The 23,757-nt window shown below is 44.6% G+C and overlaps 2 protein-coding genes across 6 annotated transcripts; one reads left to right on the forward strand and one right to left on the reverse strand.

Moving 5' to 3' along the window:
- The first annotated feature begins 2,977 nt into the window (after positions 1–2,977).
- LOC118110428 (kinesin-like protein KIF3B) lies at positions 2,978–11,159 on the forward strand. 5 transcript variants are annotated; one of them, XM_035158148.2, is made up of 9 exons: positions 2,978–3,196; positions 3,807–5,291; positions 5,525–5,626; positions 6,305–6,427; positions 7,245–7,363; positions 7,657–7,773; positions 7,936–8,041; positions 8,579–8,790; positions 9,701–11,159. In XM_035158148.2, exons 2-9 carry the CDS (start codon positions 3,888–3,890, stop codon positions 9,804–9,806), a joined length of 2,289 nt encoding a protein of 762 aa, XP_035014039.1. In that variant the 5' UTR covers positions 2,978–3,196; positions 3,807–3,887; the 3' UTR covers positions 9,807–11,159. The 5 variants fall into 5 exon arrangements, with proteins under 5 accessions (XP_035014039.1, XP_035014038.1, XP_035014040.1 ...); XM_035158147.2 differs by having other exon boundaries at positions 3,810–5,291; XM_035158149.2 differs by having other exon boundaries at positions 2,982–3,074; positions 3,810–5,291.
- A 1,901-nt stretch (positions 11,160–13,060) lies between these two features.
- LOC118110432 (protein-L-isoaspartate O-methyltransferase domain-containing protein 2) lies at positions 13,061–23,238 on the reverse strand. Its single transcript, XM_035158159.2, has 7 exons — positions 23,075–23,238; positions 20,912–21,072; positions 20,581–20,731; positions 17,825–17,927; positions 17,568–17,739; positions 15,637–15,760; positions 13,061–15,518 (listed from the first exon to the last, which is right to left on the reverse strand). Exons 2-7 carry the CDS (start codon positions 21,065–21,067, stop codon positions 14,998–15,000), a joined length of 1,227 nt encoding a protein of 408 aa, XP_035014050.1. The 5' UTR covers positions 21,068–21,072; positions 23,075–23,238; the 3' UTR covers positions 13,061–14,997.
- Positions 23,239–23,757: the final 519 nt, after the last annotated feature.

Consider the following 23,757-nt stretch of genomic DNA (forward strand, 5'->3'; position numbering starts at 1 on the left):
TCCTCCTGATCCAGAGCCATTGGTTGCAGCGTTCTGCAGTGTGTGATGTTTCTTTTATGGTCTGGCACAGAGCTTGTCCATAGATCCCCAGATCTCTGAGCAACGTGATTGTGGATGTTGCAATTAAACCCCTGCAGCCAACCTCCACAGGGCAAACCATTGCCTTCTAACGACGTTGCTCTGCCTCAAATGCCATGCATACCGCAGCTTTTTCCTCTCATTTGCTTTAACAACATCCTCCCAGAGTATTGTCAAGAAGACGCGCAGAGTGTTGGACCAGAGTACCAGGTCTGGTCTCAGGCTGGTAGTGACAATATTAGATGGGACTTGAAGTCGCTGGCCTACGTCCACCAACATCTCCCAGTCTCTGGCTTGCTCCAACTGACCACTCCTGGTAAGTGGAGGAGGCCCCCTCTGTCCCTGTTCCCCTTCTTGGACCAAACCAAATTCTCTCATCCAGCTCACGTACTGACTGGAATGATGACACTTGGGCAGACCGCTCCCTTTTGCCAGGTCTGGGACACAAGTAACCCATAGCAATACCATATGTCAACAAAGATGGAACCACATCAACTAGAACTTGCCAAAATCTTGGCTAAAGTGCATTTATAATCTGGCCCAGATCCGGCCCACTGTTCATATTCTATCCTCATCTGGCCCACATACCGAATGGAATGATGGCACTTCAGCGGTCCGCTTCCGTTTGCCTGATCTGGGCCACAAGTAAGACTTAGCAATACCGCTAACCCTATGTAAACCAAGAATGAACCACATAAACTAGAACTGGCCCAAATCTGGGCCACTCTTATTTAGTCTTGGCCAGATTTGGTCCACAGTCCATATTCTTAACCGGCCCACATACCGTGTGGAATGATGGCACTCCTGCCAGATCTAAGCCACAAGTAAGCCATATCAATGCTGCATGTCAATACAAATTTTTACCAAATAGGCAGCGGAAATCAGCCACATTTTTAAGCTATACCTTTGAAATATTGGCATGTGATAACCTTAAACAATATTCAGGATTTTTGTCTATTGTTTTTAAGAACTGTCATTCCCTACCTTGATGGCCGTGTGTCTTGCCACCTTGTCAAAGTTATAAAACAACATCTCGTCTGGAGGCTGAAGTCAAATAGCGGGATAAGCTTGTCCTGGACTTCTCCACTGTCATTACTGCTGAGGCTAAACAACTTGCTGTCATGCGGGCCTACTATGAAAGGGATTTGACCAGCACGGCATGCTCCCCTGACTGTTCAGCTCCAGTACCGGTGGATAACGACACCACAATTCCATGGTCCTGCGCCGTAACCAATGGAGCTCCGGGGGCTGCCCTTGGTCAGGCTAAGGATCCATATATAGTCTTGGGAGCTAAAACCAAGGCCTCAGCCAGCTCAACCCTGCATTTTGAGCCCACTGAAGGTTGGTCTGTAGTGGGCAGGGGTAAGCACACTAGCAGGCTGGTTTGTGGAAACGATCCCGGCTGCATGTCCAGCTCACGCCCTGGCAAAGACGCTCCTGGCTGCAGGTTTATAAATGAGGGTTAGTTGTTGTCACTGGCCACTGGTGTCATGTCGAGGTCTGCCTGCCTAAGACAGAAAAACTTTATGGATATCAGGTAAATGGTTCATTAGTACCCTCCCTATTTTTCAAACTCAAACCTCAAACCATTCACCCTTTAAAAAAAAGCTTGCCCTGACACCAGCCAGATTTAACACATGGAGGTTTAAGGCCCCTAAACACCCTGTCAGATCAGTGTCAAAAGCTGCATGGACCTGCAACACATGTGGCACTACATATACCGTAAGTAAGAAATAACTTACGATTTTATCTGATTCATTCATGGTTAATTTGTGCAAATCTTATTAGATTATTTTGTTCAGGTCATTCTGCTTTATTTGATATTGACAGTGTAGGGTTAGGGTTAACCTTAATCTGGACTCACATCCAGATTAGTGTAGAGAGACACGAATGGAAATTCCTTCAGGTCCAAATTCGGTGGCTCATCTCATTCAGATTCAGAGTTTTATGTGATCCGATCTTAAGTGGACAGCTCTCAGTACAGGTGTGAACGCACTCAGATCGGACATAGATCCGGAGCGTTCACACCTGAGCTGTCCACTTATCGCATATCAATACAGGCCAATTTTGAAGAAGAGGAAGAACCATAGGAGCGAAATACTGTTCTCAGTCAACATGTATAAAAACAGAAAGAGTCACACAAGGACAGTGTGCACTCACTCAAGACACAAATAATAATTGATAATAGAAAAACGGTCAAATCAGATGATAAGAAGGTACTTCTATGGTAATCAACCCTAAGACAGAAAGTGCACGTTGGTTGGTTCAGTCCTGTGATGCTGGCAGGCGAAGAGGGGGGCTTGATCTGGAGTGTGTTTAGAGCTCCGGTGGCTTGGGGGGGAAAGCTGTTAGAGTCTGACAGACTTTGCCCGGATACTCTGCAGCCTCCTAACCATACTTCATGATCCTCACAGATGGCACAGGTGCAAAGAGGTGGTGGCAGGGGGGAGAGGGGTCTGCCATTATGTTGTGGGCCTCTCTGACACACCTGGTATATGTTTGCTATTGTGGAGAGGGAGAGACACCTATGATGTTTTTTCTGCGTTGTCACTTCCCTCTGCAGAGTCAGGCCTGCAACTTTACAGTTTCTGTACCAGACAGTGATGCAGTGTGTCATAATGGGTGGTGTTGGCTTTCCTCACTCTCCGAAGGATATACTCAGCCCCGTGGGACAAGCTGGGAGACGCTCGGTTGCCAGATAAGTTAGAATACTTGGAATTTGTATTGTTCATAATGCATGCATGTGAGCTTGTATGTATATATGTTTGCATGTATAAATGTAATAAGAAGTTTAATATTACTATTTAATTAATTGTAATATATATATACTGCGTCTGGACACTAATATTTACTTGGTTTAATGTTTTTCACAAGTGTCTATGTTGGGGGATGTGGTGGGTGAACCTGGCAACCCAGCCCAGCACAGTATGATGAGCAGCGGTGACTGGGAGTTATGGATTAGCTCACGTTCTTCTCCTCTGAACGCTACACGACCTGTGTGTGTCTGTGCTGTGAAGTTGTGTTTGTGTCGCTTTGGTTTCACGAGTCCAACGAGTTTTTACTTTTTGTTGGGTGACGTGTTGAACCCATGTTGGTCCTCGCCACTAGCGTTAGCCAGGTAATGCTAGCAGACTTGTAGCGGAGGTTACCGCTGTGTTTGCCGTTGCTAGGCCGGTCTTGTGGTCTCGTTGTCGGTTGTCGTTGGCATTAGCTAACGTCGGTTAGCTGACCCGCTGCTGTGCTAGCATCAGTTGGACAGGTTCTGTAAAACGCGTTGGTTATCGACATGTTCCGGCTGGTGAAGTCCCCATAGAGGCTGTCACTTCACAACCTGAACTTCCACCATAGAGTCGTTTACATAGCAGCTTGTAGCTGCAGGTTAACCGGCTAACTTGAGCTAAATTAGGGTGGAGGCATTCAATAGCCAGAGCAGTGTGCTAATGCTGCTGTTCACCACTGTCATGGACATGGAGCTAATTCCTGTTTAATGACTAAGACCAACCTCACCAGTTCTAATGCTATGCTCAGTATCATAGAGAAGTGTTTCAAACCAGGGACATGTTGACCTGCAACACAGGTGTTAGCATCAGGAGAGATGTCAGGGCTAAAGTCTATTCATAGTTTAGCGTTGCTGAGTTTAAGCAGGTTTTCCAGTTTGTATGTAAGAGTGTGTTTTATCGAGGTTGTCATGGAAGGTTGGTACTAAGCATTGCATGTGTCTTCTCCAGCAGATTCTGATGAGGGCATTTCTACAGGCCAACTGTTCCTGACACTGCACTTGGAAGACGTGTGAGCTGCAGATCCTCACCATGTCCAAGAGCAAGAGTCCTGAGACAGTGAAGGTGGTGGTCCGATGTCGCCCAATGAATGAAAAAGAACAGGCAAACAAATTTGAAAGGGTCGTCTCTGTGGATGTGAAACTGGGCCAAATTGTTGTCAGGAACCACAGAGAAGCTTCAGCCAGCGAAAGTCCCAAAGTCTTCACTTTTGATTCAGTCTACGACTGGAACTCCAAACAAATAGATCTGTACGATGAAACCTTCAGGCCACTGGTGGATTCAGTTCTTCTTGGCTTCAATGGGACCATCTTTGCCTATGGGCAGACGGGTACAGGGAAGACGTACACAATGGAGGGGGTGAGAAATGATCCAGAGAAGAGAGGGGTGATCCCTAACTCCTTTGAGCACATCTTCACACACATCTCACGATCCCAGAATCAGCAGTACCTGGTGAGAGCATCATATCTTGAAATTTACCAAGAGGAGGTCAAAGACTTGCTTTCCAAGAACCAAGCCCATCGCCTTGAGCTGAGGGAGAGGCCTGACACGGGCGTTTATGTCAAAGACCTGTCGTCATTCGTCACCAAGAGTGTGCGAGAGATCGAGCATGTCATGAATGTGGGCAACCAGAATCGTTCTGTGGGTTCTACAAACATGAATGAACACAGCTCCCGATCTCACGCCATTTTTGTCATCACTGTTGAGTGCAGTGAGTTGGGTGTGGACGGGGAGAACCATATCAGAGTGGGCAAACTGAACTTGGTCGATTTAGCTGGCAGCGAAAGGCAGGCCAAGACTGGCGCTCAGGGGGAGAGGCTTAAAGAAGCCACAAAGATCAACCTGTCACTTTCTGCTCTGGGGAACGTCATATCAGCTCTGGTGGATGGCAGGAGCAGCCACATCCCATACCGAGATTCAAAACTCACCCGTCTGCTGCAGGACTCCCTGGGGGGCAACGCCTGCACCGTCATGGTTGCCAACATTGGGCCGGCATCCTACAACATGGAGGAGACCTTGACAACACTGCGCTACTCCAACAGGGCAAAGAACATCAAGAATAAACCACGCATCAATGAGGACCCCAAGGATGCACTACTGAGGGAGTTTCAGGAGGAGATCGCCAGGTTGAAGGGGCAGCTGCAGAAGCGCTCAGGGGGAAAAAAGAAGAGTAAGCAAAGGAGGAGAGCTGGGGAAGGGAGCGATGGTGAGGATCTGGAAGGAGAGACAGAGGAGGATGATGATGAAGATGGAGATGACAAAGGAGATTACTGGGGGGAGCAGCAGGAGAAGCTGGAGAGAGAGAGGAAGGCCATCATGGAGGATCACAGTCTGGTGGCTGAGGAGAAAGTTCGACTGCTAAAGAAGAAGGAGAAGAAAATGGAAGACTTGAGGAGGGAGAGGGAGGCTGGAGAGATGCTTACAGCTAAAGTTAAGGTAGGCAGACTTTTCTAGACAGGGTGTGTTTCTGTCCAGCTAGAATGTTACTGTTGCCTTAACATGACAAATTAGATTTTCATCAGATGCAACAACTACTAGATTCATCTAAAATGTACACACACAGGCCAGTGGATCTGTATGTTGTATGTTGTTCTGCTCGTGAGATGGAATTGCCTTTTATATCCTGTGTGATCTGAAGTGTTCTCATCAATTTATTCTTCCTCATCCAGGCAATGGAGAGTAAGCTTCTGGTTGGGGGGAAGAACATAGTGGATCACACCAATGAGCAACAGAAAATGCTGCAGCAGAGGAGGCATGAAATCGCTGAACAGGTATGTGAAACATCTGAAAAGTAGTGGTAAACTGTGTGAAGGTCTCAAGTCAACAACAGTGTGATGGCAGGTTACAAGAAGGCCTGCGGTCAAACCCAGCTGACATTGGGCGAGAGGTGGAGTACACCCTGGAAAGACACATTCACACTCACATTCACACTGACACAAAATTTAGGAATATGGCTCTACAGTAAAACAATGATGCAACATTACGAGACCTTGGTGGGATGATAATGTTGATGTTTCAATGGAATGGTGGGGTTAATTGCATGTTTTAACAAGAGCTTAGTTAAGCCTCATATACACCTGGTCTGAGATCCTTTGTGTAGTTTGTCACCAACATGACAACAGTCAGGGGGAAAAAATACTTACATGGTGATAGCAGTGCCGCCGATAGTTCTTGTAGTTACACTTGGCTCAAGTAAAAGCATTCCCTGATTGACTTGTGAAATATGTACTTTCTCAATAACACTCATGTAATCGTCAGTCTTCTTCCTTGTTGTCTCTTCCTGTGGCATTATTTTTTTCACAGTGACTATTTTTCTTTCTACTGTCTCTTCTCGTGTGTAAAATGGACAACATGAGGACAACATAACAAGCTCCCTTTCAGTCAGGGACCGCTGTGTAGCCTGATCACACAGAGCACTATGGTCTAAAGTTTAAAATGTGTGTTTGCAGAAACACAGAGAGCGAGAGATGCAGCAACAGATGGAGAGTCGTGACGAGGAGACTCTGGAGCTGAAGGAGACCTACACTTCTTTGCAGCAGGAGGTCGACATCAAAACCAAGAAGCTGAAAAAGGTATCAGCTCCAACCTACTGTTGTTCCTGTCCACTCACACTCACTTTTCTGCATGCATCTCCAGTCCTGGCCACTGTAATCACAAATATAAATATTCATTCTTTGTAAAAGCTTAGGTCACTGCCAACATAGACCCCACACAGTAGGTGGTCTATGCAGACAATGAAAGAAATTGAGCTGCTCTGTCCGTAATGTACTGCTCCTTTCTGTGTCTCTATCATTCGCACTGCGCCAACCGCGTCAAGCCAAACGTGTGTGTGAGGAAAAGAGCAAGTTGATGAATGCACTGCTCTGAAAAAAGATTTAGCTCATTAATAAAAGTATCGATCATTATGTGATGATAAGTGTTATTTCATACAACATTTAAACTGTAGCGAGTAGAGACGTCAGCTGAGTCTGAGAGAGAGAGAGAGAGAGAGACAGACAGAGAGAGCGTGCGTGTGTGCGTGCGTGCGTGTGTGTGTGTGTGTGTGTTACTTTACCTTCAGGCTCTGGGATCATAAAGAAGCTATGCAATTCTTTTATATAATCAACCTCTCATAGTGATGAATCCGGTCCGGGAAAAACGTGATTACTTGATGAAGCCCCCTCACAGTTCTTTGTTCTCTCTCTATCCTCTTCTTATTCTCTTGGTCCAACAATGATTAATTGACAGAAAACTCCTCAGTCACTGTTTAAGCCAAATTCTAAGTCATTGAATGCACCTAATGTAGTTGCTTTGGATAAAAGCATAAGCTAAATACAATATAATGTAATGTAAGACTGAATATACTTCTCATCATGGAAACCCTGGTTTCAATCCTCCTTTGTGCTTCAGCTGTTTGCCAAGCTGCAGGCAGTGAAGGCAGAAATCCACGACATCCAGGAGGCACACATCAGAGAGCGTCAGGAGCTGGAACAGACCCAGAATGAGCTCACCAGGGACCTCAAACTCAAGTAAGGAGCTTGCATATCATTCTGTTGGCCATCAGCATTATATCCATGATGAACACAATCTGTCCTGCTCCAGGAGAGAACACACACAGGAACAAAGTTGTGCGGTTGAATACTTAGGAACGAGTTCTGTTCAACCAGATTTTCCTTTAAAATATGTCACTGTCATTATTAATGAATATGAGGTTAAACTAAGTCACAAACACACATCTGAGTGTTTGTGTCTTGCTGTCATTCTCTGCTTGCCATCTTGTCTCTTACTGTCTCCTGCTAACTGCTTGTCTGTTGTCTTTCAGACATCTGATCATTGAGAACTTCATTCCCCAAGAGGAGAGGAGCAAAATAGTCAGCAGAGCTTATATTGATGAAGAGGATGAGCACTGGAAAATGCAGCCCATTACACGTCTAGAGGAGTAGGTTACACAATATTCCTAGCATGTTTTTACGTAAAGTGATTTGTGGCACAGTGCAATAAACAACAGAGCGAAATATGAAATGATAGATGTTTTTCTATCATTTCATTATGTCATATTGCCCAGCCCTAATGTCAAATTCACTCTGTGTGTCTGCTTCAGTGATCAGCGGATGAGGACCAGGCCTCTGTCTGCAGTGGGTTACAGGAGGCCTCTCTGTCACCACGCTCGTGTGGCCATGATGATGAAGCCTGACACGAGATACAAAGTAAGCAGCACTTTCTCTTCACCTGTTTCACTGATGAACATATTCAATGTCTCTACGCATAAAAAACCCACAGACACACTGAGTGTACATTCGTCATCCTCGTCTCATGTTTCACAGGTTACACCACAAGGGCTGAACCTACATGTGCAGACAATCGATACAAACCTCACACTGCAAGGCAACTTTAACAGCATAGTTAGACGTGAATTTCATATACATAAGTTTATAATCAGAGGCAAAGAGTTCAGCACAGCTCCACTATGAAGCAACATCACAAGATACTGAGTTAAAGGTCTTAATGTTGTTATGAGAAGTGTAAAAAACAAGCAAGGAAATGAGTGAGTGTCTAGGTAACAAGAAACGTTATGTAGACCTGTTGGTATTGTTCACAGCCGCTGCAGGTGAGTGATGCTGTGAATCCTCATGTTCTACTGTTTTATGCTGCTGTTTGAACATGTAAAAATGTATCCTTGTAATTAAAAAATGTGCATTGCGAATACAAAAATGTACGTATATTTTGTGCTTCTCTGCCCCCAGGCTGAAAACATCCAGATACTGGACATGGACCTTCCAACACGGACGACTATAGACTATCAGGAGCCGGTAATCGCCCCAACGGTGGCAGCAGCTCTGAGGGACGCTCTCAGGGATGAGGATGAGATCCAGGTAGATGCCTTAGGCTTTTACAGCAGTTTAGGACCAACCCCACCAGCCAGTGCCATCTCCAGCCTCAAGAAACCAAAGTCTGGGTAAGTTAACTGTCACCTGTAGGCTCTCCTTCAGCTGCCAATACCACGTGTTGTACTTGTTTAATAATTCAATTTTCAATTCAGTTCAATTTGTGTGTAGCACCAAATCACAACATTACAAAATAGCTTACTGTATTGTCCTGTAGTTTGGCTGGATCTTGGATAATTAGTTTTTTGTCTGGAAACAAAATAAACCATAGAACACGTTTATTAAAAGTCCAAATGTTTAGATTCTTGACCTTTGCTGTTATTCCCACTGTTATGGAAGTTTTGTGGAAGCTGGTGAAAGTTGAACTCAGGCAGCAGCTGATGTCTTATGCAGAAGATTTTAATGTGGACTTGATGCATCAAGGAGACCAGAAGGTGAAACAATATACAAACACTAACAGAGTAACAGGAGCAATTATCACCCCCAAGTCTGAAGATGTCTCCCACAGCTTCCCCATATCTTCCTCTACTTGTAGCACCCATTCTAACAGCACATCCATGAATGGCTAGAATTGCTGTCACTCTTTATGTTACATGTAGGTGTTCACATCCTATTGGATAGTTAAGTCTAAAGTATGCAATCCTAAATCACATTGTGTCCTTACGTCTTGCCACTGGTGAAATAGGCAAAAGAGTTGAAGTTGGTGCCTCTCTGTCTGGAGCATCTGAGTTAGATATGAAAGTCACTAAACGTAGACACTACAATGTACTGTTGGTTGGTCCTTTATCTATAACCTGACCTCTGGTACTGCTTGGAGAGAGAAGGAAGTATGTGTGGAACGAACCAGGCCCGACTCTCCCAATGGTGTACAGATGTAATGTTTTATATATATATATATACATATATAGTATATAGTGGCGTTAAAAATTCTTGAACACCCACAATCTGTTCACCTCTCTGTTTTTGCTCTCTGTCACTCAGTCGACCCAGAACTGGTAAGATGTCGAGCACCCCAACGTCTCCTTTCAGCCCCTCCAGTCCAGGACCTCCTCTTTACCCACAATGCCGCGGCCTGGTGCCCAAGTGACCGCTTCTGCCACAACCTCTCTCGTGCACCTTTCCACTTGGACTCAACTTTGAGAGAATGGGTTTGGTTTTAGTCTATTTTTTTTATTTTTACTACAGAATCTGGGATTCTGTAAACGTTACAGAAAACTTTAATACTAATGCTGCTTTGTAGGTTTTAACTGTAGCCACACCACTATTAACTGTTGTCATGAGCTTTTTCCTTTGGACATTTAAACCCACTCATCCTGAGTGTGAGCCAATACAACACCAGGACAGCAGCCACGCCTGAAGCCTCACATCACTCCACACTGCTATTAGCTGCTATGAATGTCTGAAATTTCACACTTACAGTGTTCTTAATGTATAAGAAAAAACTGAAGGGGTGCTAGAATCCCACTCTTGATGGACTGCAGTATCTTCAATGCAGTTCTTTTTCTTCATGTCTTGCCAGATGTGTGCTTGGTTTGGCTTTTGATGTCCTCTCTCAAGGTTTTGACTTGAAAGACACACAGACAAGACAGCTGTGCTGCACTTGTCACTAACTGTGTGTCAGTGTGTGTGTGTGTGTATTACTTATTGTAATACTTAATTTTATATATACAGATGTAGATATATATTTTTATTTTTATCCTGGTATTTCTGTAAAATAGATTGTTTTATTTTTCGAGCTTTATTATTTCTTCCATAAGATTTAAGTGACCAACTTTCATGCTGATTATGCTTTTGTAGCCAAATGACGGTTGCTGCTGCACTTCTGTCTTTTACATGTTTAGTTCCTTTTAGATTTTTAAAGACAACTCAATTATTAGATGGCAGTATGTATTTCTTAGATGATGACTTTCTTAACAATGAGGTCAAACTATGGCCCTCGTGTCCTTTGTAAGGAAAACCCCTGAACATAATATTAAAGCTTTTAATTGTATTCAGCCACATGTTCTTTTCCAAAGGCTCTTAACTAATGTTAACATGGATTTTATTACACACATTTGGCTCCCTGACTTCTTAACACATGTGTTCCCTAAACCTTTAAGCCCCTGACCCCAAAGTATCAGTACCAGGGACTTGTGACCCCGGACTCTCCCCAGAGGTGTTTGAAAGACACTAAGGATGTAGACTGGAGGTAGTTAGCAAAAAAGAAATCACCCCAACATTTCCTGTGTTGCTGTAAACGGAACTGCTGCTAATCTGACATAACGTCAGGGGTTACATGGGGGAAGAAAATCAGAAAGTTGATGAATTTTTATTTGCATGCTTTTGTTTACATTTATAATTAAAATATGGAATTTCTAGTCATTTGAAATTGACTTTTGTTTCAAGATTTTGCCATTAAATTTGCAGATGACAGATCGTGAGTCTGATGCACAATTCTCAACTGGTGTGACCAGTTTTTCATTTTGAAAAAAAGTGTTGCTGTGAGGTTGGGGTTACTGGTGCTCCCTTAATGAATGGGCACCTGTATAAAGTGAGGGTCATCTCTAAGGCACAGAGAGGGCCTGTCCCAATTCCTCTCTCTGGGCCCTACCCATTGATATGAAGTGTCCCCTCCAACCCAAGCCACAAGGGGGAGGGCTAGGAAATCTTCCCCAGGAACTACAACACCACTTTCTACGTCATCAGCAGGCGGGACGATATATAAGTAACACACAAGCGAAAAGGCTGTAGTAGATTCGACAGTACCGGCTCCAAATGTTGATCCGGCTAATAAATACACAGAGAAGAAACCAGACGAGTAGAAGACGTCTGTGACAGCTGATGGAATTCCATAAGGTTTGTAGATTTGGTTACAATAACGACTTTTCCAGCATGTTAGCACAGCGGCTAATGTTTCCTGATGTTATGTTTACCGTGTCATTAATCTGCATGGAAAGCTTTCAATGTAGCTGCTTGGTTGGTTTTCATCATGTGGTTGAAGATTTGTCACAAGTTATTTTTTCTCTTTGTGGGGAAAAGATGAAAAATAACCTGTCATTTGAAATCGAAATCATGTTCCACAGCTGGTGTATTTTGGCTCATAACCTTTGCCTATTAAAAACAAAACTATAGGTTTATCAACCTATATGCTTTTCCAGACTGGCCGTCTTTGGTCCCCCCGAAGGCAACACTTTGAGATACACATCGTCCTTTCAAACATCTTGAGTTTTCTTGTTTAAAAGCTATATCACCGGATGTGATGTCACTGTTTTAGTTTTTCCATGATTCATCGGTGTTATTGATTGATGTGTGCACTGGTTGGGCTGCCTTCTGTCCAGCAAACTGCCCCTGTTGAATCTGAAGCGTCTGGTTAATGGGTGACAGATGATCCATGCTCAGGTCACAGGCCCAGCTTCAGACACGAGGAAACCTCTGCTTCACCTCTGTGACCCCGCACACACCTGGTATTAACGTGTGGTTTTGCGATCCGATCACAAGTGGACAGCTCTAAGTACAGGTGGGAAAGCACTCCGATCGGATAGTGATCCGATCCCGCCAGACCACATTCTGAGGTGGTCAATCAAATATTTCTACACAGCGCAGACTCTCCTGACTCCTCTCTCTCGCTCACTCTTGCCAACACACACACACACACACACAGTGATATTGGACACACACATGGTGATATTGGACACACTTGTGTACTCAGACTGGGTAAAAACAACATAGGTTGTTCTTCATGAACAGATATGACGTACGTGTTTGTTTGAACAGAGCTGGGAGGTGAGATCTGATCTGAGATCTGATCATGAGACGCATGTGGTGCCATAATTTAATTCCAGGTATGAACGCATGCACTCAGAGCTGTCCACTTCCGGATGTCCAGATCACAAATCACATAAACCACATGTTTTATCTTGACTGGCTTATTGATTACTTTTCCTTCCAGTGAGAGAGACTTAAGTGCCCTAGAACATTCTCTCTGGAAACCAAAAAAGGCCTTAAAGGGGAAGTCTGGTATTTTTCAACCTGGGCCCTGTGTTATAAATGTGGGTGTGTAAGTGAATTGTTTATCTGGTTCTTTGCTGGCAACATTACACATCGCTCAACGAGAAGTCTCACTCACAACCGTGCAGCAGCTCCGTCCTCATGATAATGCACATGTCACATCTGCCAGTGGTCTATTGTACTGATTCCAATAGTTTCCTTAAGTAACATTCATTTTCACACCCACATTTATAAATCTTCTGAGGCTTATTTTCTTGTGTTAGACCAAGAGGAGACAATATGTGTGAATGGATCAATACTGAAAACAGCAGCTGGGGCCTTCACTAAACTCATGAGTTCATTTCCACCTACACGTTCTTTTATATAATGGAGTTTATTATCAGCTCAATCATACAGCTCAGTTTTAAAAACAAGCCATTTGCACCAAAACCTTGTTTAGTGCAAAAAATATCATGATCGTTTACATTCAGCAAAGAAATACAACTGCACAACAACCAAACATTAATGGTACCAATGTTGAAAAGGGAATGGTTTAAATACACGCCCCAGCAGCAGTGAAGCATGATGTTACTCTCAGGCCTGTTTTCTGGACTCAATCCTCCCATTCCATGTTGGGTATTTGAGCGATATACAGCTGCATGTATTTCAAATCCCTCCTGTCACATCCACATGTTAATGATAACAGGGTGCAAAGATCACTCTGCTATTCAACACGCATACAAACTTTTAAATGGGAGAAATCTGATGCTTCGCAAGAACATCGACAGGTGGTTTGAGTGGTGGTGGAGCAGTTTTTAGAAATGATAAGACACCAACAAACTGTCAGCTTCTCTCTTCAAATGAAGGACTTCCTATTGTTTTGCTGTGTCCTCAAGAATTCACTCTTCAAGAATTTAGTCCATGCAACTTCAGTTTGGCACAGAAGGGAATGGAAACTTTTGTACAAAAGCAAAAAGGTACAAAGGAATAATGCCCCATCGAACTATAAACTACAAGAGAAAATATTAATTAAATGATACTTGTACTATCTGTCAAAGTATCTTCATGTTTTTCGCGTTTCACAGAACAAAACATACACACATTTACAAAATGTACACGACACTTCAAGTCCAAAAAATTCAAAAATCAAGATTTTACAAAAAAAGAAAAATGGGTGAGCACAGTGAGAGAAAACTTGGACACTGTCATCATCAAAAACAATTATGTGTTCTTGTCATGCTGGTTTATTTACTGTATGTAGATTGGAATATAAGTGAGTAAGCAATCTTTTGTGGTCATTCTCTTACCTTTAAGAGAACACATTGGGATGTAGAGAAAAACAGTGGGACACGCAAGGATTTGGACGTCCGTACAATGAAACACGTGCATAGAAAAAGGGAAAACTCAACCTTCTGTTATGTTAACTGGTCTCATGAAATGCTTGAAGCGACGCCTTCGAAAAGCAGACGATCTAAGTGAAGAGGGCTCGAGGCAAAGCTCCCTCTTTTTTGTTTTTGAAATCACTGGAAATAATCACAACTGCCACACCATCGTGGTCACGAGCTGCAGCTTCAATAAAGTCAAAAGAGAAAAATCACTTTTCACATCCTCCAAACTTTGAATGCACATTTTCTTAGCCCACAAAACTTGAGCCTTACACTACTCTACATCTTTCTGTTCAAAAATGACACCAAGACCCATTAGGTGACATTACAGCACCTCCTCCTGTGGACAGAGCCGCTTCCACACACCTTGTACAATCAACATCCAGCTCGGGGGACAGCTGCTCTTTCTGTCTGTTGCTGCAGCGTTTGAACTCTGTAGCAATGTCTGCTCCAATACTGTAGACAATGATGGAGCTCCCCCTCAGCACCACTGACTTCCCCTCTTATAAGCGGAGGACACTCAGGCTACTGTGGGCTGTCGAGCTGCTGTCAGGCAGTGATTGATTACTAAATGAGTTACAAAGAGCTGCAGAGCTAATTCAGAAAACCGTGTACGTACTTATTTCCTATTTCATTTCTATTCCCAGAGTAGCATAGCATCCCCCCACCCCCCACCCCTCCCCCTCCACTGGACACAGTAACTGACTCTTTAAGGTGTACTAATCGAGGTAAAGAACAGCGGGAGGCAGAGCGGAAACATGGACAGAAAATGGATGATGGAGACAGGTGAAAGAGAGAGAGACCCATAGTGGGGCTAGGTGTCAGTAGGGTAGGGGGCATGTTGTCCTGCCTTGTGCAGGCGGGGGTGGGGCTGTAACAGAGGCTTCAGCTCCTGCTGGGTTGTTCTCTGGACTCCAGATCTGTGGCTCATTTCTCCCTGTAGAACAGCAGGTACATCTTCAGAGGCTCGGGCAGTGGCAGGCCCAGTATCCTCTCCCTAAGGATGTTCACGACCGGCTGGGGTCGCAGGAGCTCCCCGGTCTCCTTCTCCTCCTCCTCCTGCTCCTCCTCTTCCTCCTCCTCGTCTTCCTCCACGACCGTCTCCTCTTCTTCCGCCACCGCTCCCCTCAACCCCCTCCTGCTCCCTCTCGCCTGCCGCCTTGCCTCCCTCTCCCCCGCCCCCTCCTCCTCGTCTGCCACTCTCCCTCCCTGGTTGTTGTTGCTGTCCAGGGGAGTGACCACCTGGATGTTGCAGTGGCGCCGGTGGACGCGTCGGCGCTTGAAGCGAGGGCCGTACTTATGGAGTCCAGCCACTGCCAGACCCCGACCCACGCTGAAAGAGGAGCCCTGGCCACGTGACTGGTTGTCTCCTCCATCTGTGGTCACTCTGAGGGTGTGGCGGATGCAGATACGAGCCAGCTCCTGTAACGTCCGTACCTCATACCTGGCTGCGAAGTTGAGAACCAGAAGAAAGCAGAAAACAAAACCCAGGAGTGAATAACAGATGTCATGATATTCATAATTAGCTGTAGTCTTAATTTAAATAAAGCTTGAAATGAGACTCACGCAGGGGGACAGTCTTGGGTTTGCCATTTGTGCTGTGTTTAGGCAGCACCAGAGGAGCAAAGGACACAGAGATGATCTTCTTGGTCTCCCAGCTGTTCGCCCCCGTACGGGTGATCTTGGTCAACTGCAGAAAATACGACAGGATGAAACCTTTTAATTGAATTATTTTCTCAGTTGATTTGTTCCACAGACTTCAAAAACTGCTTTGCATTTAGAGTCCATATCATCAGTGTGTGTGCTCCAATAAGTCCGTCAGTCCCACAAGTTTTACAGACTTTAAGTGCGGTCCACAAAATATAACAACAATAAAAGCCAATAACATATTAAAAAGAGAAACACATATCAAAGAGAAAATAACAATAATATAGGTGTGGACGATCTGAAGATTCTGATCTTGAAGACATTCATCGACTACTTTTCAGGCCAGTCCTACAGATTGTGTGATTTTATGAAATGTTCACTCTTCACAGATTTCTCTAATGAAGTAGATATACAATACATTCACCAACCAACAGAGTGATTGCCTACTGACGGTCTGTGCTGAGGGGCACACACGAGACAGTAAAAAGCCTGGACCCAATCCTGAATGCAGCTTACGTTAAACAGCTGAACGGAACGAAACTTGGTGGAAGGATGTGGTATGGGTCAGGGAAGAACCCAATACATTGTTTTGCAGATCTGGATCGTTGGGGGAATCCAAGATTTTTCTTTCTTAAACATTAGAGTATAGAGAGAGTGTTTTCAACATTTTCACTGATTTCCCCGAAAATGTAACTGTTTCAGAGGTAATGGTGGCAGGAAACGTGATGAAAAAGTCAAAAATAATTAAGTTTTACATGTTAGTACTCAACCAAACAACTTTTTGTCTGTAGCTCGGTTGCTAGGCGACGGCTGTAAGGGCGGGACAAGCTGCTGATGCAATAAGAAACCCGACCGGGCGATAAAGGATGCGGCCACTGAGTTGAGAGACAGCTCATGCGCGTCCATATAGGCGAACTAGACAATTGCCTAGGCACTTTGGCTGAATTGCTGAGGAGTCAATCACGCTGCACCTGCAGCCGACTCTTTCACCGCCTCCCACCCCCAGCTCTAAAGAGCCAGTGGTCGATTCAATTTAAGATTATTTAAGTTTATTTTCTTTGAGAAGAAAAAATAAATCTGGAAAGCATTCCAAAATCAGAGGGGTTCATTGTTAAAATATATTGATCCCGGGCAGTGTTGTGCATGAACGCGTTCATATTTTTTGTGAACGCTGAACTGAACGAATCAATTTACAAATGATGAACGTCAACACTCTCGCTTGAGTGAACGCCGCTAAAGTTTTTTTTGTCATCATATAGGCCATCATGTGAAATACCAGGAGTGAGAGAAAACATGTGTCCTCCTAGACAGCACACACACACACAGACCCACGGGGCGCCGCCCCCACTTACTCGCTCAGAGCGACACCCACAGTGAGATCAGGGGAGCGTTAACGGGAAGCAGCCGGTAAGTGACTTAGTTGACGAACAAAGTGAAAATACAGAGTTTCTCTCTGGTCCACTGCTGCTTCAGGATCAGAAGGTTGGTTTGTATCGTGCTGGATACATAGTTCAAATTTATTTTAAATGAACTATGAACATGAACTAGTTCATTTTAAGTGTGAACTGGCACAACACTGATCCCGAGAGTGTTAGTAAGGATGATGAACCACCGTCGGTTACGGTAAAAACTACCTCCGCAGTACAACGCAACAAGACAGTTGCTGGTATGGTACGTTGCAAATAGAGGGGCGGTATAATTATTTTTCGCCAAGAGCTGCAGAAGTGCCGCCGGTCCTGCTCCGGAGTGTGAAATTTGCTGCAGCTTGATTAAATTCAAGGGGGACTTTAAGCAGTTATCACTTTGACACACATGTTAACAATCTGCTGCGGGGAGAGGGGTACACCAACCTTTTCCTCAAGAGGCATCACCAGGATGCCCCCCAACTTTAGCAGGTTCTTCATGTAATCCTCGTGCTCCTTCTGCACCCCAGCACCGCAGTACACCCTGTCATACTGACGGCTCTCTGGAGGAATCTCCAGACAGTTGCCCACAACAAAGGACGGCTCACAGAACTCAAACCTAAATAGAGACACAGGAACAATGGAAAACACTAAACACACCAGTAAAAAAAAAAAAGGGAAAAAAAAAAAATACGGAGACCTACTTGTCAAAGCTATCGCTGGTTTTGATGAAGGAGTCGAGCTTCTGGTAAGCGTACTCGATCACATCTGCGTGCAGCTCGATGCCGTGGTTCACCCCAAAAGGTCCTGTTGGCACAACACAGTCCACAGTTTTATTTTAACCACATTAACATGGACACAAAGACATGCTTGTATGTTATGAGTGATTATGCTCTTAGTTTTGTTTAAGGCGTGAATCACAAGTGGTCAGCTTAAAGTTTGTCTGTTCTCCTGTCTCCTGTGACCATTTGTGATCCGATCTCTCTTCCCCGCTCTATAGACAAATAAAGACTACTGTTGTGTTCATGAAGACCAAATGATGTTGTTTTTACTCAGTTTGAGTTTACAAATGTGTCTGATGACAATGTTGGTGTGTGTGTGTGTGTGTGTGTGTGTGTGTGTGTGTGTGTGTGTGTGTGAGAGAGAAAGAGTGCAAGCGGCGTCACAAGAGGTTATATGAATGAATGTGTGCAGCTGTAAAGAAAGAAATTGTGTCGGGGCTAAAAACAAATCAATGTATGGACACTGAGAAGCATAACAATATGTTTAAACCATAGAGGTTTAAACTGAAGCAGGTCAGGAAAATCATCTGAGTAGTTGGTCCTATATATGTGGCCCAGGATGCATTTAGGTGCATTCAAACCTGTACTTAGCACTGACCACTTGGGATCTCTCAGGACGGATGGTAATACCAGGTCTGTCTTCTATTTATATTAATCAAATTGTACAACAATTTCTTTTTCAGATTTACAATTTTTTTTACAGACATCTATCATTTCAAGTACTCGTGCACGCTGAGGCCAGTCTGCTACAAACACAAATGCAGCCAGTGTGCTGGCCTGTGCCAGTGGAGTTTGAAATATATTTTACTATAATCATAATTTTTTGAATCCTTGATTTTGCCTCGAAGGTCTCAGTGAGATACAAGATCTCTTCTTCCAGGCAGTCCTGGTTCAAGACAATTTCACATAAAAAAATAAACCACATACACTACATTAATGCAACATAGTGGAAATAGCAAACGAAGAGAGGCATACAGGCTCCATCCTGAGAGATCCAGTCACAAGTGGACAGCTCCAAATTTGTACGTTAGTAAATAACATGTCCTGAATGTGTCACCTGTGACCACTTGGGATTGGATCTTGCTCTATATGCAGACAATCATGTATGTCATTTGAATAATGTTGTTTTTACCTAGCTTGAGTTTACAGATGTGTCCATTGTCACTGTGTTTGTGTGTCTGTGTGTGTGTTGCTGCAAGCAAGAGAACGAGCAAAGTCAGGAGGGGCTGAATTAATCAATGAGCTGTGTACAGCTCTGCTATGGACTACAATTTTACCCATTTGAAAGAAAATGTGAATCATTATGCGGTTGACAGTGCTGAAATTGTGGACGTGGTCTGTCGCTGTTTGGAGACTGAGAAGCATAAAAATACATTTGATTCATTGTGGAACTGTAGTAGGTCAGAGGACGGCAGCTGAGTAGGCGGACCTTCATATGTGGCCCAGGACGCATTTGTGTTTACACAGCTGTAAGAATTCAATTCAATTTCATTTGTATCGCACAAAATCACAACATACATTATCTCAAGGCACTTCTTCACTCATTCACTAAGGTCGAGACCTCACGAGAACGTGGCCACGTGGCCCAGACCAACTTCAAGCGACCGAGGGATCGGATCTCAGGACGCATTCAGATGCGTTCACACATGTACTGTCCACTTGTGATTGGATCACTCAGGACAGATGTTAATACCAGGTCTGAATGGGCTCTCAGAGCCTAATGCTGGAAGGTGACGTGGAGGTAGAGTTTACGAGATGTCATGTGGACCGTGGCTGTGGAGAACTCTAGCTGACTGCAGAACTAACTTGCAGGTTCAGCCTCATTATTGGCAAAAATATTACTATTGGCAAATCAACTGGAATTATATTGGAAAATTGAAAAATAGTGCCCAATGCTCAGTGCACCAGTGTATACCTGTAACCTTCAGTTACACACTAGACCTAGCTTTTTAAACTGTGACGGCGGAGACACGAGACAGAGACCCTGTACACACCTGGTATTAACATGTGGTTTTTGTGATGTGATCTCAAGTGGACAGCTTTGATTCTAACCCTAACCCAAATGTCTTAACCCCCAAATAGTCCATTAAAGGCAGGTCACAAAGTGAGGACCGGCCAAAAGGTCCTCCCTTTCCCAAAATGTCCTCACGCCGTAGGTAGTAGACTCAAACTGGTCTTCACAAAGATAGCTGTACAAGAGCACGCACGCACACACACACATTTGTACTCAGACTGGGTAAAAACTACGTAACTTGGTCTTCCTGAAAAGGTGAAGTGAGATCCAATCTGAGATCCGATCACGAGACACATGTGGGACCACATTTTAATGCCAGGTGTGAACGAAAGCCCTGAGAGCTGTCCACTTGTGATCAGATCACAAAAACCACATGTTAATACCAGCTGTGCAGGGGGCCAGTGACACTGCACAAGATTTAACAAGCAGCAGCAGCAGCAGCCGTGTCCGTTAATAACTCCACATACTTTCAATGGTGCCAGCTTGACTGAATGTTAGCATAGATAACCCACAGCCAACTCCCTGATATCACCATCATACTTCCTATTTACTTACACCAAAACTTAAGCTCTGAGAGGGTGGGGGTGGGGGGGTGGGTCCACTTTGTCAAGCTATAAAAAACCCTGTAAATGAATGAAGTTGAAATAAAGGATACTGAACATACCCAGAATGAGGCCAACCATGGTGCTGAGGTAGCCAGTCCCACTGCCCAGGTTGAGGAAGGAGAGGCCGGGGTGCAGATCCAGAGCCTCCATCACCTCAGAGTAGATACACGGAGCCGACAAGTGGATGTTTCCATGGCGCCATGCCAAGTCCTAACCAGCACAATAGTATACGCTTCCATTAACACCGATAAAATCTTACAGCCAATCAAAACTCACCACAGCTGTTCCCTTTAAAAACATCATGAATAACCAGTGACGAATAACAAAACCAGAGTTTTACCACAAACCAGAGGACCGTGTGTGTGGTGGTTTCTTTTCAAATTTGCTCACCTTGTAAGCGTTGTCCCGGTATTCTTCCAGGTAATAGTCCGCCCGGTCGATGGCTCGAAAAGCTCGCTCCACCAGGTCGGAGCGGATGTAATAAGCCTCCTTCAGGTTGTCAATCAGGTCATCGTTGTCCTCGCCGGCACTCACAGCTCCACCCATCCTGACTGAAGACAAAGAGAAGGTTTACTATCCCACAGTGACGACCATTCTGCGACCCGCACAGGAACCAGGGAACACAAAATGTTGTCACACTCACTCACACACTCACCCACTCACAAACTCACCCACTCACACACGTTGTGAGAAGCAGATGTTACTGTACAGCACGTAAATCCGAAGACTGTTCACATCCTTTTCAGAGCTTTTTCTCAGAAAATGAAACACCTAAAGGTTTTGATCAGTATGAAGACATCACCCTGGGCACGAACACAATTAAATTGTAATCTGCTTTTTTCACTTCAAAACTTCACTATTCACTAATCACTATTCAGTTCAATACTGAAAACATTCATTTGTTGCACTCCTCAAATTTCCACATGTCTCCTTTAACCTTTAACATATTCATAAAGAACTACATAACAATAACTTAAAACGCACATACATTTCTGATTAGACAAACACCATGAAGTGGTTGAGATTGACATTATTAACGGCACAAGGCTCACTGGGTGCACCGGTTCAGCCAAATCTGGAGGCCTAAAGAAGGCTTTTGGTGGCAGAGCAAAGCTGCAGGTATGACTGCTGCTGTAGCTGTGGTTCAGAGGCGTGTCAAAAGCAACACCACAGACAGAGATCCCAGGGCGGCCAAATGCTGGCCACAGCCATGGGGCTGTAAAAGAACAAAGCTCTATGAGCATTTAAATGTCTGGACCTCCTGCTGCCTCTGAAGGCACTTGGATGAGTTGAAGCAGCATGTCACTGGAGCACCGCACTCCCAGAATTCAGGCGTACGTGTTGTCCCTAAAGTCTCTAAAAGTAGAGTAGGAGCAAGAGCCTTTAGCTATCAAGCTCCTCTCCTGTGGAATCATCCCCCAGTTTCAGTTCAGGAGGCAGACACCCTCTCTATGTTTGAGTTGTCTTAAAAGTTTTCTTTTTGATAGAGCGAACAGTTAGAGCTAGTTCATGTCTGTTTTGGAGCAGATCTTAGTCATGCTGCTATAGGCCTAGAATGCCAGGCACATTGATGTCACACATGTTACTGACTTGACCTTCTCCCTGGAGTCTTTGTGCTATCGTAGGTCGCTGATTGTGAATTATGATTAAATCTAGACTGCTTAGATATAACTATTGGCAATACTTCTATATTACAATTGTCATTGCTGCTCCCTTCACCTCAGTTTTTCTTGTGTATAGATACTTCAAACATTGATACACCTCTCAATTTATGTTCGACACATTTTTTCTCATGAATGTTGTAAATATTGTTATTGTGTTGATGTGCTCTGCTACACGTGACATCTATTGCACCTCTGTCCGTCCTGAGGGATCCCTCACCTGAGCTCTCTGAGGTTTCTTTTTTTATGTCCTCACTCTGGTCGAAGGTATATATTATATTAGTGAATATGGGCATCTTAATGGGATTTAAGATGTGCTCATTTCCAGGAGGAAAGAAATCCAGCATGAGCCCCCTGCTGCTTCTTTAGGATAGTATTAGCACAGGATGCCTGCAGGGGGCGCTGTGAGTGGCTCTGTGACAAACTGAGAGGTTTACTAGGGAACACACTTCCTGTAAACACTAAGATCAGAGCTTTGCAGTTCATTTATGGTTTCACGAGGTTTCCACGTCTGTTCTGTCGCTGACGTGGTCGCTAAGTGGAGTCCGCGTGGAGCTGTGCATCAGTGCAACCCTCTTCATATACAGTCATGGTTTAACCACACACGTCCACAGCCCGCTCCGCGCTGCGGCCGCGGCGGTCTGCGCCATGCAGGTGATCCAGTGTGAACAACAAGCACAAAACACACTGCGGAGCTCTGCGAGCCTCTAGAAACAACACGGTACACCCGCTCGCCCACTGGCACACCGCGGCAAGGTCAACGCCGTCGGTAACTACCGCATTGTCCTCGACGCTGGCGAGAGGAGAAATGGAGACGGCGGAGTTGCGTCGCTGTTAAAAACGAGCGAACCCGCGGCTTCTCCTGCGGCCCCGCAGCGAGCCGCAGTCCTACCTGAGGAGAGGAGGAGGTGTTGTCTGTCTGCGCTGCTTCTCCTCTCAGCTGCTGCTGGTGCACACAGGAGGAAGAGGAGCAAGAGGAGGATCCGTCACAAACACAACTGCTGGATGTAAACACTCGGCCAGCTGACGCTCTGACGTCACGCGCAAAGGACGCACAGATAACGGTCAGGAGGAGGGAGCGTGGCCCACGTTCTGTGCGCGAGGACCCGCCCACAACGCTGCCTCTGATTGGCTCACCTCTTTGACCGTGCAGATGAGGTTTTAGCAACAAAACCGATGATTGGTTGGAGCTCGACATGGCTTCAGAAGGACACCGCGGTCACGTCATTTGCCAAAACCTGATCACACCACGCGCGTCTATTTGTAGTATTACGGTACGGGTGCTTGGCGCTGAAGACAAACATTTAATGTCTCAATTTTCATTATGGAATTCATAAATAGCTTCTATTAAATATTATTTTTTTTAAATTATTAAGAGGGGACAAAGAAGTTTTACCTCACTCGTGTTCATGATGACCCCCCTGTGTATATGTCAAGTTTCAGAAGATTTTACTGTAGACATGTTTAGATAATCAAATGTAAAATAAGCTCAGTTTTCAGTATGGCATTCATAACTTGCTCTTTTGAGTTGTAAATTGTAAGAAATAAGACCTTTCCTTAGGTGACCTATTAATG

Source organism: Hippoglossus stenolepis, chromosome 6 (genome assembly GCF_022539355.2).
Source record: "Hippoglossus stenolepis isolate QCI-W04-F060 chromosome 6, HSTE1.2, whole genome shotgun sequence".
NCBI lineage: Eukaryota > Metazoa > Chordata > Actinopteri > Pleuronectiformes > Pleuronectidae > Hippoglossus > Hippoglossus stenolepis.